Genomic DNA, 14,433 nt, shown 5'->3' on the forward strand with positions numbered 1-14,433 from the left:
GATTGTAAAGTCAGTCTTCAGTGTTTTTCATATGTAGAACTTTGGAGACATGTTTTTCTAAAAAATGTGCTTTATAAATAAAATGGATTGGAAAGGATATTTTTCTTTACGAGTACCTTATCAAAAAAAAGAAGAAATGTTTCTCTAAAATAAAAATAAAAATAAGGAAGCACAATACTGAGAAACAACACAAACAAAGACTGCCATCCATCTAACAAATCTGTATTTAGGAATTTGTACACCATCTTAAAGAGGAACAACAGAAGCTTGTGTAACAAATATACCTTTATCACAATTTTCTAAAGTCAGGTTTAATACATGTAAAGTTAACAGTCTGTGACTGAGTTCTAACTGAGCAGACCAATGTACTGAAGTGGAAATAAAAAGCAGTTACAAGGCATCAAAAACAGCACTGAAGGTTTACAGCATGTCGGCAAGTTACCAAGAATTAGACATTGAGATTCAAGATGACTTCCATTTATTTTTTGTCAACTGCGCTAATCCTCAAAAAGTCTGTAAATAACTGTTGGCCACATGATCATCAGACATAACCACAACTAAGTCTACATCTGTAGTCTTTGTTTAACAAAGTTTAAATCAGTTTGTGCATATATATGTTTGGGGTTTTAACATAGGCTGCTCAAACTGCAAATGCTAGGCCTAAGGTAGTGGGCTAGCATCTGCAGTTTGTGCATGTTGTGTGTTAGCTTACCATGCAGTTTGTGAGTTTGGCTGTTCACCGACCAAAACTTCATCTGGATCCATCAAAGAGAAACCTATGCTCGCAACACCTCCCCTCTTTGTGTTATGTAAAGTGAACATGGGATGAATTATGGTAAAATAAATCAATAGTGAAGGAAGCAGTACTGATATTAGTCAAATGAACGAGACAGCTTTTACCTGATGGATTATTTCAATAATTACAAACCATTCTTTCCTGATGCCACAAGAAAAAGAAAAACAAAGAAGTATGTTTTTCTTTTTTTTTTTTTTTTTTTTTACCTTAACTGTAGTATTATTACAGCTTTCTCTGATAAGACATAACAATATGGCCACCAGCCGTATACTGAGGGAAGTTGATCAGTTCTTTCAATTACAAAGAGAACATCCACCATGAAAGAGACTTGTTTACATTAAAAAGATGGTCTTTTGGTTTTATGGCAAGTTAAAACCTCAGGGCAGATTTTTCTGCCCACTCCCATCAGGGAGACCATATTTTCATTAAAAAGTATATCAGGTGAGCAACATCAGGTCGTTGGTATGTATTTAAATAACATCCACATGAATGGCAACACATTGGCCAAAGCATCTATCCTGCTAGCTTACCTTCTTCTTTTTTCTTTTTTTTTTTTTTTTACCTTATTGAAGAAAGTCTGATTCATTAGTCCAGTTCACCTCCTTTTATTGCTTTGTGGTCCAAGTCAGATGCACACCTACCCATTTTCAGGCTCCTTCAGCGGCTCACAGATCAGCCGGACAACTTGACTGATCTGTAGCAAATCCAGCTCCAAATGTAAGAAACTGCACTGTGTTGTCTGACCACGGGGTTTTAATACACACCCTTTTCTATTAGGCTGTGTTTCATTGTGATTGTTCACTAAGCGTCTTTATAAGCCTCAACCATCCATAACTCACTAGTTCCAGTTTACTGTTTGAGTTTTTTAGGCTCCTTCAATCCCTTTTTGTAGGTACTACAAAGGCATCTGCAAAGGCTATGTAAAACATAATTATTCTGTATTTGGCTCTTGTCAGACTGGCTTAAATCCTTACACTTGTATATGTTTGGACAGAATGTTCTCCTGTTTTCCCACTTGATGCAAAGTACCAACATCATAAGCATATGTTCTTCACATACCTGGTCAGCGGTCATGTTATAGCATATCAGTGTATATTTCTTTGCACAAATGTGACTAGCATTCACATTTCAGTTTGAGTTTAAACTGTAAAAGTTAATCTAATTTGATGTGTCTCACTATCTATCAACTATGTTGCTGTAGTTACACCCGATGGCTTGATGGCTGACTAACAAGCTGAAAGGATCTAAATAAAAACATCAGTTATGGAATTACTGCTCTGCACTCATTTACAAATTACATCATTGTACAAAAGTAACATTAATCTAATATCTTAAGACTTGAGTTATTTCATGTGAGATGGAGTTCTTGTGTTGGACCAGTAGCTGCATTATTTTCTAAAAACAAATACTGATGGATTCTTTTGCCTAATTCCCAGTAAACACAATGAATTTATTTCCGGCTTGCTTTAAGCCTGAAATGAGCGTCTCTGATAAAGCAAGTTGTTCCACCACATTCTGCAACCAGCTGACACTTATAAAAAGTCCATATGGCTCACGGTTTGTTTTACAGACAATCAAACTCTAAAACTACAGTGTGAACAAGATTCCCCAGCACAAGTGCACCACATTGGCATGTTTCTCATCCATCGAGAAGTGAGAAAAGGTGTAGAGAAACAAAAACCAGCAGCAGTATCTTCAGTCATGATACAACTGGAGTAAGGTCAGAAAACTGTTCTTAGGGATTCCTGAATTATAAAGAGTAAAGAAGATGTGGATGTTTCAAAAGCTACAAAATCTGTAACAAAAGTACATAATGGGAATAAACAGATAAAGCAGGACAATACAGATCAGACAGCCCTAGGAAGTCACATTGTCCATCAGTCTGTTCATGATGGTTGAGTGCTTATCACTGAACCTGTTTGTTAGTTCGTGGTTTTTCCAGGTTCCTTAAATATTTAGTTATTCAGTCTAATATGGTAATTATTGCTTCTCTACGCTATGAAGCTTTTGTGCCTCACTAAACAATAAATTTTTACCAAAAAGTAAAAATGACAACATTTTATCAGGTGAACAGTCATGCTAGTAGTAACAATGCACACAAACACACTCACACACACACACACACGCACTCACACACATTCTGTCCATGCAGACAATACATATTCAGCCACACTGTGACCACTGTGTAAAAATGTTAACGTTTGGAGGTGAGCTGTGAGGATTTAATCATTGCACTACTGTGTCACACGCACCGGGACACAAAAGACACAGGTAAGGACACAAAGGGACAGAGTCACTCGAGTTACAGCCCCGAGGCCCAGCTGAAACACCCCCACCTATGGATGTGTTACATGTCACACCGCTGTGTGTCTTGAGTTTGTATTCTGGGGTGAGGAAGTCTCATCCCTGAACTGGCTGAAGCTGGCTGCCCTACACCTCACCCTCGGGCCTCCTCCTCCCCCTTCTCCGGTCATAGGACCTGAGGGTAGAGTGCTGTAGCGGCCCAGTATGGGGAAGGGCTGGCCTGGACTGGGTTCTTGGCTTTTAGAGTGCAGAGTGGCATCCTTGACGAAGAGGCTCTGGATGAGCTGGAACTTCTCCTTCTCTTCCTGCAAAAACAGATTGACTAGAAGCTTCTTTTCATGTTTGAGCTGTTCCACGATAGTTTTAGGAACATCTGGGATCACCCAGGCGACCATGAGGCTGAGGAACATCACCAGGTTCTGGAAGAAAGCGAGACAAGACATAAAAAAATGAAAATGGAGGAGCCCGATGTTGAATGATGATGATGTCACAGCAAACTTTACTATCTATCAGATCAAACAGCAAAGCAATGTGCTTCCAAGCTTTCTGAAAGTAGAATCAAGGGTAAAACCTTCCCTTTACTCTCCTTGTATAAACATATGACCCTGTTGGGACTCATTTGTGCCTTGTTTTTCCATTCTCAGCAGGAATCCCTGGCTTACACTAATGACTTATTTTCCTCTTCTCTCCACTTGTAACCAGTCGCAGCAGATGGTCACCATTCCTGGAGGTCTTTTTCCTTTCAGTTGAAAGTGAATTTTTTCTTTCCACAGTCATCCATGCATGTTTAGGAAGGAGGGCTGAATGTAAGGTAAGATGAGATGCAACTGGTTGGTCTCCCTCACAAGGCAATGTTTGTCATGTGGCCTATATGAACAGAGTCATGATGTATCGGACTTATTTGGATCTTTAAATCAACTTGTTTCAACATTACTAAAGCTGAGCTGAATTAAAATAACAAAATAGTAAATAGCATAAAAACCAACTTAAAACATTCTGAACAGAACAGATACTTAGGGGTGTATTTATAACATAAACATCAGAGACCATTAAGCACTGAGAAAATGCATGAATAATAATTAAAAAAAAAAAAAAACAGACATTAGTATTACAGTATTGTAATTATTATTACAGAAGATGACTAGTATTGCTATGAAACTGAAGTGATGTTAAGTGTGGGGTATGATATTAAATAATTGCCCAGGATAGCTACATTACAGCAGTTTTAATATGCACATGGTGTGTTTTTTTTTCTGTAATTTTAGAACATACTACAATTCAGACTGGTCTGTGCAAGATGACTTGACAGACGTAATCTTTGCCAAAAGATTCCAGTTCGTCTTTACATGATACAATTCACTTTTGGTTTCAGGGAAACTTCACTCCTGAGCCTGTTCTCAAACCTTTATAGTTTCATCCACCCAAAACTCTGCCACTGTGTAAATGAGAGGCCAAAACTCAACAAAACTTTTGCAATTCACTGTCTAAGTGTCATTGTGTAAATGGAAACTTGGATTAAAACAAGGATTTGATAATAAGGAAGCTAACTACTTAACAGTGAAGAAAAGCAGCTGAAAGGAAAGTTATCCCGCAGATTTAATCCTAACTTGTTATCTATTTTCAACTAAAGTTTAGCAACCATATTTATATTGATTATTAAATTATTTACCGCTAACTGTTTCTGTTCATATTTGATATGAACCTCCAATAAATCAAACGACATCATTGAAAAAACAAAAACAATACTGATTTAGCTCAACTTTATTTCTGTATATGAGTGCATGTAACATGAAAACTTGTATTTACTAGGTTTACTTGCATAAAGCAATTCCCCATTGTTAAGTTTCAAATTCATGAATTTTAAACTTCTTCATTACAAAAAGGCTTGCAAACTTGACAAATCCACATCCACAGTAGCATAGAGTGAAAGAGAAGTCGCTGGCTGACATTTTACTGGAAATACATCTCCACTCCCATGCAGGTATGGCTTATAGAGTTGTTAATCTTTAAAATGATAAACAATAACACACACTAAATTGCCCCTCCCCCATCAAAAAATTAGAAAGAATACAAAAGATTTAAAATACCAGAATTGCTTCAAAAAGCTGGATGAAATCAGTGGTGAAAAGTAAAATAACCTGAATGATTTCTGATTGGCCTGCAGCCCAGATGAAGAAAGCTTCTGCAACAGTTTTAGTGTTTGAGGAACATTTGGTCAACACATGTTAAACAAGCATGCATGCAAACACAAAAAAGCTGGTCACTGGGTAACTCATGTCTCTGGTAATATTTCTGATCAAGCGCACAACTCTGTCCATCCAGTTTGAATTGAGTAAACACACACACACAAATGAATACACACTGCATTTCCATTCAGGGAAAACTAAAGAATCTTATACCTGGAACAATATGACGAAAGCCAGTCTGGCAGCCAAGACACTCCAGTAATGCTTAGAGAACTGGTATGCATCTGAAGACCAGGGGGGTTCCCTGTAGTCTTTGTACCTGAAACAAAATGCAGAAGCATGACGTACTGAGATGAAAATGGAGTCCGTTAAGTATCTTTAGTTTTATTGTATCAATCAAGAAGGAACACATATTTATTCTGAGAATCACACCAAACATAAACTCAGAATAATCCAAGCATTCCTGCTCTTTCAACAAGTTATCAGTTCGAGGATCAGACTCAGACGGATTACCTGGCTGACACTGAGGCTCATTAAAGTATCTTTCCCTTCCACTCAGCTTCAGACCTAACTTAAAGTGCAATAAACCTTTTTTTTTTTTTTTTTTTTATTCTTCTCCTTTGTTTTCTTTGTAGTAAACACTCTTTATTGTGTTGGCAAAATCAACTGCAGAAAACCTGAAACACATGTTGAACAAATGGCCAGCATGTTGAGATTCAAACAAGAGAGGAATGTTAGAAAGAAATGACAGCAAACAGGAAAGGCAGACAGCAGAGATGTGTTTTGTTTACGGCTGGCAAGATAAAACACAAGGATTTATTTGACAAGGCAGATTGAGGATGTGATTTCATCTGTCTCAGACACACAGCCACACACCAGCTTGCACAGCTATCCTTTGGACCTTGCATTTACATCCACTGACTGTGGAAAGCCAAAGAAAACCCATTAGCCCTATTGTGACCACTCCAAGTTCAAGCTTTACTCTAATTTCAACTTCACCTCGGCTTAAACCTTCTATTCCCATAACAAAACTAATCCTAGCTGTCTCGTGTGAAGATGATGACAGCTTTGTAGCATTTCTTCACTTGGCTTCATGTCGTACCTCGAAACTAAACGAAAGAAGAGTCAATCAGCACTTTCAGACATGAATGTCAGTCAGTCTGGAAAATTGCTTCAACTACGTATGTTTTGACCATCTCAGTTTAAAAACTGTTCATTGGGGCTTAATTTGGGTCAGGCGTGTTGACGCAGGGATTCATTAAAAACATGGAAGGCTGCTGCACCCATGGGACCGAGCTGACTAGCATTGCTGTACATAAACTGTTTGGATGAAACTGATCATAATCATTGTAGAAAGAAGCGAATAAGAAGAGTGAAGCTCAAACTAAAAAAAACAAAGGGAGAGGAGATCTGAACTTTGATCTGAAGGTCCCAAATTTGAGATTTTTGTCTCTTAAAGCTCTAACTGTATTCTCTGTGGGGGGGGTCCCACTGTGAAGCACGGTGTAGGAGATGTGATGGTGTGGGAAGCTTTACTTAAAGGCACACTAACCTGATCCCCTACTGCAGCAGTCTGCAGCTACATGCCATGCCTTCTGGTTTGCACTTACATTGTTTTTTTTCTTATTGTAGACAGTAACTGAAAATGCACCTCCAGGATCTGTAAGGTAAATCTAACGTAAAGCCTAACCAAACTGAGATGATTTTAGATGTTAAAGAACTGCAGAGTGACTGAAATGTAGCAAACTATTGATAAACATGTCTGCTAACTTCTTCCAGATTGTTGGAAAAGCTTTTTGGGTGATGAGCTCACTCAGGTTTTATAAAGGGGGTTAATAATTACTGATTTATTGCAGATTAAAACTATGCAATTGTGAAAATGTATTAATGTTATTTGGTCATTTGTTTGTAATGTGATGAATTGCAAATGTTTTTGTGTCATACTGGAAACCAAAGCTGTGAGTTTTGTCGTGTCAGCATTCCAAGGAAGTTTTAAGTCTGTGAATGTGCAAAATAAAGGTTTGTGTACTTTAAAAGAAGCCAGGCACACTTAGATTTTAGATTTACAAACTACTTTAATTTATTGTATTGCTACATGACTCCACATGATAAACATCATAGTTGGGATGTTTTCAGTAGAAAAGATCAAATCAATGTGGGTCCTTTTTTTTTTGTCTTTTTCTTTCTTTTAATCTTAACTTCGACTTGTGAGATTTTATGTTTTCAATTGTTGTTCTTATTTCCTGTTTTGTTTTTTTTTTGTTTTTTTTTTAGCTTATTTCAACTGTTCTTTATGTGTGTGTTGCCTCACTGCTTTATCCTGTTTGTCTGATTGCTCCTCACCTGCCTGACTCTTGTTTTGTGTGTTAGTTGCCAGTTTCTCATCACACACTCTCTGCAAGCATGTTCCCTGCTGTTTTTCTCCACCATGTTTATTTCTTTGTTTCAATTCATAGTCATCCTGGATATCTTACCCTTCAGCTGCTTTTGTAGTTTTTTTTTTTTTGTCTCTTAGTTCATTTAATAAAGTCTTATTTGTCTACTTGCCTCCAGTGAGTCTGCATTTGGATTCTCTAAATACTAACCCATGACAAATGTGAGGTCAAAATTCAGTTCAAGGCTTTAAAGCATGGAGAATTTACAGCACATGTGGAGGAGGTCTGTCTGGTTGTTAGAACTACACTTAACAATTACGAAGGCCAAAATCAATCACAATAACACTCTTAACAGGATAAAATTAAAAAAATTATAAAAACAAACAAAAAAGAAAGGATAAAGTATCTCCTGTTTTAATCACCTTTGCTTTTTGTTTTTTCAATACCTGTCCTTTTTTCTTTAGAAGTTGAGTAACACTCAATAAGAGTTAGTTAAATAAAGGTTTCAGTCTCTATTGTATTGTATTGTATCTACATTGCAGATGTTTATATGAGTGAAATTATTGTGTTCTTTATGTTTAACCATTTGTAGTGCAAAGCAAGTGAAAGTAGCAGTTTGGCTTCCTCTTAGATTTAGTTGCTCCTGTTGGATTGAGTGCACCACATTTAAGACTTAAAAGTCCTTTACGCCCCACTTTTGAGTTTATCTATAGCACAAAAGGACAGTAGGATTCTGTCAAATTGAAGGTAATGGATGGCTAATGACATGTCATTTCATGTTTAAGGATACATGTAGTGAAAAAACAAAGCTCTATGACATGAGCATCTCAGCATACTCCAACATGTGTGTTACTGAGAAAAACTGTAGCAACATTTTTTAAAAAATGTAGACATGTGTTATATATAATCACATTATAGATTATAGAACTAACTGATGCAACTTGTTAGACCGACTTCAACATGTATGAAATTACTGATTGATCGAGTTATTGTCACAAATGGCTTTATTTACGTCAGACAGACCCTCTCCGTAGGCTGTCAGATCAGCCTGTGGGCAAAACGAGTGGATTGAGACTCTTCCGCATTAAGCCCCGCCTCCCACCACTGCACTACATCGGGAACACGCACCGCTACTGCTTTCCCCCGCATTGTAACATCTCATAAACAGAAGGATTAGCCTAATATGAACTCAATAAAAAAAACAAAATACAATGTCAACACATAGCATACAGCCCTACATGTTGGAACCTGAATCAGACCCTGAAAACAAAGTGGAAAACAGCAACCCACAGCAACGAATGCAGCAGGATGTCTCTCTTTGGTAAACTCACCAGCCATCGTTGGAAATAACTTTATCCCACGTTTTCCACCCGCCTGATGTATTTGTACATGCCCTTGTTAACCAGTAGAAGGTAACCAATCACCGAACCTTATCCCCCGGGACGTCACAAGGATTTCCAAGTAGAAAAAACTCTCTAAAACGACGCATTTTTCGTCGACATAGAAACCGAAAGGCGAGCGTGCTGGAACTCAAACTCAAACATGAGTTTAGGTGATAAAAAACAGTGCCGTTCACATGTCTGATGAGGATTCAACACTGTAACACTGTAGAAAGCTCATTCATTCATTTTCTGAACCGCTTATTCCAATTCAGGGTCGCGGGGAAGCTGGAGCCTATCCCAGCCGGCTTTGGGCGACAGGCAGGGTACACCCTGGACAGCTCGCCAGTCCATTGCAGGGCCACACACAGAGAGAGACGAACAACCACACTCACGCTCACACTCACTCCTAGGGACAATCTAGAGTGACCAATTAACCTATCATGCATGTCTTTGGATGGTGGGAGGAAGCCGGAGTACCCGGAGAGAACCCACGCATACACGGGGAGAACATGCAAACTCCACACAGAAAGGCCACTGACCAAACCAGCCAAGGATCGAACCAGCGACCTTCTTGCTGTGAGGCCACAGTGCTAACCACTGCGCCACCGTGCAGCCCGTAGAAAGCTCAGAAAACTTGAAATACCATAATAGCACCCCTTTAATAACATTAATAACATTTAATACATTAATAACATTTCTCATCCAAGCACTCTTCTGCAGATTACTGACAGCAAACTTTACAAATAAACAGAATCTGTCCAATTTAAATCTGCAAAGACTCACAAATGTACAACTTTCAATGCCATGCTGGAAAACACTTCTCTACATGACTAAAACAGGTTTTTTTTCATGTCGTCCGTGACTACTTCTCATTTTGAATTGAGACCATATTTGCAAAGAGGCAACGCAGGAAACAGCAGTCAAACACAGCGACCACAGCATGTCACATTAATGTGACGCCTCAGATCAAAGTTTCACTGACAAGACATAATGAGTTGTTCACATCTACACACACCCTGTCATGAAAAAATTCCTCTGAAGCCCGAATAGATGAAACAGGCTGAACGATCTGTCTCCCTAAGTTTAACACTAACAGTATAGAAACAACAGGGAGGGAGGATGAAAATCTGTGTGTGTATTGTGTGTGTGTGTGTGTGTGTTTTAGCAGGGTCTTATGATGGCCGATTCCTTCTCCTTATACAGTCATGAGTGAGGAATGTTGCTTGTGAGTGTGAGCTCCTCTCTGCCTCTCTTCTTCTTTGATCTATTCATCTTACAGCGTTTTGTAGTGTGTTAACTTAAGTATTAGACAAGGCCGCTCTTCCTGTCACGTTCCAGTCAACTGAACTAAAACTCACAGGGGAACATTTTTCACTAAATGAAAGTATTTTGTCTTGTCTTTTCTTGCTTCATGAGTGTGTGTGTGTGTGTGTGTGTGTTTTCTTGGCGCTCCTTGTTTGGTTATGATAGTGGAGCACTGCAGCAACTGGAGCATCTAACTTAATATTCCTTCATAAGGCCCCTCAATGAGATTATAGTTTTATGGTTAGTATGCAAGATTTGTGTGTGTGTGTGTGTGTGTGTGTGTGTTCGTGAGAGTTACTGCTGCCAATACTGGGGCTCCAGGGACCAATAAATACATTTATAGACCATCCATCCATCCATCCATCTTCTGCCGCTTATCCGGGGTCGGGTCGCGGGGGCAGCAGCCTAAGCAGGGAAGCCCAGACTTCCCTCTCCCCAGCCACATTTGCCAACTCTGCGGGGGGGATCCCGAGGCGTTCCCAGGCCAGCCGAGAGATGTAATCCCTCCAGCGTGTCCTGGGTCTTCCCCGGGGTCTCCTCCCCGAGGGACATGCCTGGAGCACCTCACCAGGGAGGCGTCCAGGAGGCATCCTGACCAGATGCCCGAGCCACCTCAACTGGTTCCTCTCGATGCGAAGGAGCAGCGGCTCTACTCTGAGCCCCTCCCGGATGACTGAGCTCCTCACCCTATCTCTAAGGGTGAGCCCGGCCACCCTGCGGAGGAAACTCATTTCAGCCGCCTGTACACGAGATCTCGTTCTTTCGGTCACGACCCACAGCTCATGACCATAGATGAGGGTAGGAACGTAGATCGACTGATAAATCGAGAGCTTCGCCTTCTGGCTCAGCTCCTTCTTCACCACGACAGACCGGCGCAGAGCCCGCATTACTGCAGACGCCGCACCGATCCGTCTGTCAATCTCACGCTCCATCCTTCCCTCACTCGTGAACAAGACCCCGAGATATTTAAACTCCTCCACTTGAGGCAGGACCTGACTCCCGACCCGGAGAGGGCAATCCACCCTATTCCGGCTGAGGACCATGGTCTCAGATTTTGAGGTGCTGATTCTCATCCCAGCCGCTTCACACTCGGCCGCGAATCGCTCAAGCGAGAGCTGGAGATCACGACCAGATGAAGCCAACAGGACCACGTCATCTGCAAAAAGCAGGGACCCAATCCTGAGGCCACCAAGTCGGATCCCCTCAACCCCTCGGCTGCGCCTAGAAATTCTGTCCATATAAGTTATGAACAGAATCGGTGATAAAGGGCAGCCTTGGCGGAGTCCAACCCTCACCGGAAACGGATCCGACTTACTACCGGCAATGCGGACCAAGCTCTGACACCTGTCGTACAGGGACCGGACAGCTCGTACAAGGGGGTCCGGTACCCCATACTCCCGGAATACCCCCCACAGGAGTCCCCGGGGGACACGGTCGAATGCCTTCTCCAGGTCCACAAAGCACATGTAGACTGGTTGGGCAAACTCCCATGCCCCCCCACAGGACCCCAGAGAGGGTATAGAGCTGGTCCACTGTTCCGCGACCAGGACGAAAACCACACTGCTCCTCCTCAATCCGGGATTCGACTATCCGGCGGACCCTCCTCTCCAGGACCCCTGAATAGACCTTACCAGGGAGGCTGAGGAGTGTGATTCCCCTGTAATTGGAACACACCCTCCGGTCCCCCTTCTTAAAAAGGGGGACCACCACCCCAGTCTGCCAATCCAGCGGTACTGCCCCCGATGTCCACGCGATGCTGCAGAGGCGTGTCAGCCAGGACAGCCCCATAGCATCCAGAGCCTTAAGGAACTCCGGGCGGATCTCATCCACCCCCGGGGCCTTGCCGCCAAGGAGCTTTTTGACCACCTCAGCGACTTCAGCCCCAGAGATAGGAGAGTCCACCCCTGAGTCCACCAGCTCTGCTCCCTCATGGGAAGACGTGTTGGTAGGATTGAGGAGGTCTTCGAAGTATTCCCTCCACCGACCCACAACGTCCCGAGTTGAGGTCAGCAGCACCCCATCTCCACTGTACACAGTATTGATGGAGCACTGCTTCCCCCCCCTGAGCCGCCGGATGGTGGACCAGAATCTCCTCGAAGCCGTCCGGAAGTCTTTCTCCATGGCCTCGCCGAACTCCTCCCATGCCCGAGTTTTTGCCTCGGCAACGGCCGAAGCCGCATGCCGCTTAGCCCGCCGGTACCCATCAGCTGCCTCCAGAGTCCCACAGGCCAAGAAGGCCTGTGGGACTCCTTCTTCAGCTTGACAGCATCGCTCACCGTTGGTGTCCACCAACGAGTCCTGGGATTACCGCCACGACAGGCACCAACGACCTTGCAGCCACAGCTCCGGCTGGCCGCCTCAGCAATAGAGGCACGGAACACAGCCCATTCGGACTCAATGTCCCCCGCCTCACCCGGGACATGTTCGAAGCTCTGCTGAAGGTGGGAGTTGAAGCTCGCTCTGACAGGGGACTCAGCCAGACGTTCCCAGCAGACCCTCACAACACGTTTGGGCCTGCCAGCTCTGACCGGCTTCCTCCCCCACCATCTGAGCCAACTCACCACCAGGTGGTGATCAGTTGACAGCTCCGCCCCCCTCTTCACCCGAGTGTCCAAGGCATGTGGCCGCAGGTCCGCCGATACGACTACAAAGTCGATCATTGAACTGCGGCCCAGGGAATCCTGATGCCAGGTGTACATATGGACACTCTTATGCTGGAACATGGTGTTCGTTATAGACAATCCATGACGAGCACAGAAGTCCAATAACAAAACACCATTTGGGTTCAGAGGGGGGGGACCATGCCTCCCAATCACTCCCCTCCAGGTCTCACTGTCATTGCCCACGTGAGCATTGAAGTCCCCCAGCAGAACAATGGAGTCCCCAGAAGGAGCACCCTCCAGCACTCCCTCCAAGGACCCCAGAAAGGGTGGGTACTCTGAACTGCTGTTCGGTGCATAAGCACAGACAACAGTCAGGACCCGTCCCTCCACCTGGAGGCGGAGGGAAACTACCCTTTCATCCACCGGGGTAAACCCCAACGTGCAGGCACCAAGCTGGGGGCTGATGAGAATGCCCACACCTGCTCAGCGCCTCTCACCATGAGCAACTCCAGAGTGGAAGAAGGTCCAGCCCCTCTCGAGGGTACTGGTTCCAGAGCCCAAGCCATGCGTCGAGGTGAGTCCAACTATATCTAGTCGGAACCGCTCAACCTCGCGCACAAGCTCAGGCTCCTTCCCCACCAGAGAGGTGACGTTCCACGTCCCTAGAGCCAGCTTCTGCAGCCGGGGATCGGACCGCCAGGGTCCCCGCCCCTTGCTGCCGCCCAGCTCACATTGCACCCGACCCCTACGGCTCCTCCCGCAGATGGTGAGCCCACGGGAGGCGGGGCCCATGTAACCTTTTCGGGCTGAGCCCGACCGGGCCCCATGGGCAAAGGCCCGGCCACCAGACGCTCGCTCTCGTACCCCGCCTCCAGGCCTGGCTCCAGAGGGGGGTCCCGGTAACCCGCGTCCGGGCAAGGGAACATTCATGCCCAGGTTGGTCGTCATCATAGGGGTCTATGAGCCGTGCTTGGTCTGGTCCCTCCCCTAGACACCTGTTTGCCATGGGTGACCCTACCAGGGGCATAAAGCCCCCGACAACATAGCTGCTAGGATCTTCGGGACGCACAAACCCCTCCACCACGATAAGGTGACGGCTCAGGGAGCCAATAGACCAATCAGGGACAAACCATTTCTATCCTAAGAAAAATAAACTGCACGGTAACACTTAACTTTCATCAGAGAACATGCTTGTTGTGACGTGTCTGTATGTATAAATGTGCTTATTTCTTATTGTATGGAAGAGCAGGACATAAACAGGACTCGAGGTGAGAAGTTTACATTAATCTATTCATTCCAGTTTATTCATACACCATCTCGACAAAATAAAAGTCACACACTTGAATATGTTCTTGGACCGCCTTTAGCATGGCATCGTCTCAGTTAGCTACTGCTTGGCTTAAAATGAACTTCCCTCACAAAGATCTTTTGTTAAACCTTTGAATCCTCAGGGTGTTCTGACTGCTTTTGCATTTTATTATC

The 14,433-nt window shown here is 43.5% G+C and overlaps 1 protein-coding gene across 1 annotated transcript in view; it reads right to left on the reverse strand.

Moving 5' to 3' along the window:
• Positions 1–3,150: 3,150 nt before the first annotated feature.
• ano2b (anoctamin 2b) overlaps positions 3,151–14,433 on the reverse strand; it is a gene marked incomplete at both ends in the record, with an annotated part of 86,167 nt that continues 74,884 nt past the window's right edge. Inside the window, 2 exons of the mRNA XM_079262823.1 lie at positions 3,151–3,519; positions 5,500–5,605. Coding sequence (XP_079118949.1) covers positions 3,151–3,519; positions 5,500–5,605 — 475 coding nt within the window. The remainder of the gene's footprint in view (positions 3,520–5,499; positions 5,606–14,433) is intronic.

The sequence above is a fragment of the Telmatherina bonti genome (genome assembly GCF_933228915.1).
Source record: "Telmatherina bonti genome assembly, chromosome: 23".
Taxonomy (NCBI): Eukaryota; Metazoa; Chordata; class Actinopteri; order Atheriniformes; family Telmatherinidae; genus Telmatherina; species Telmatherina bonti.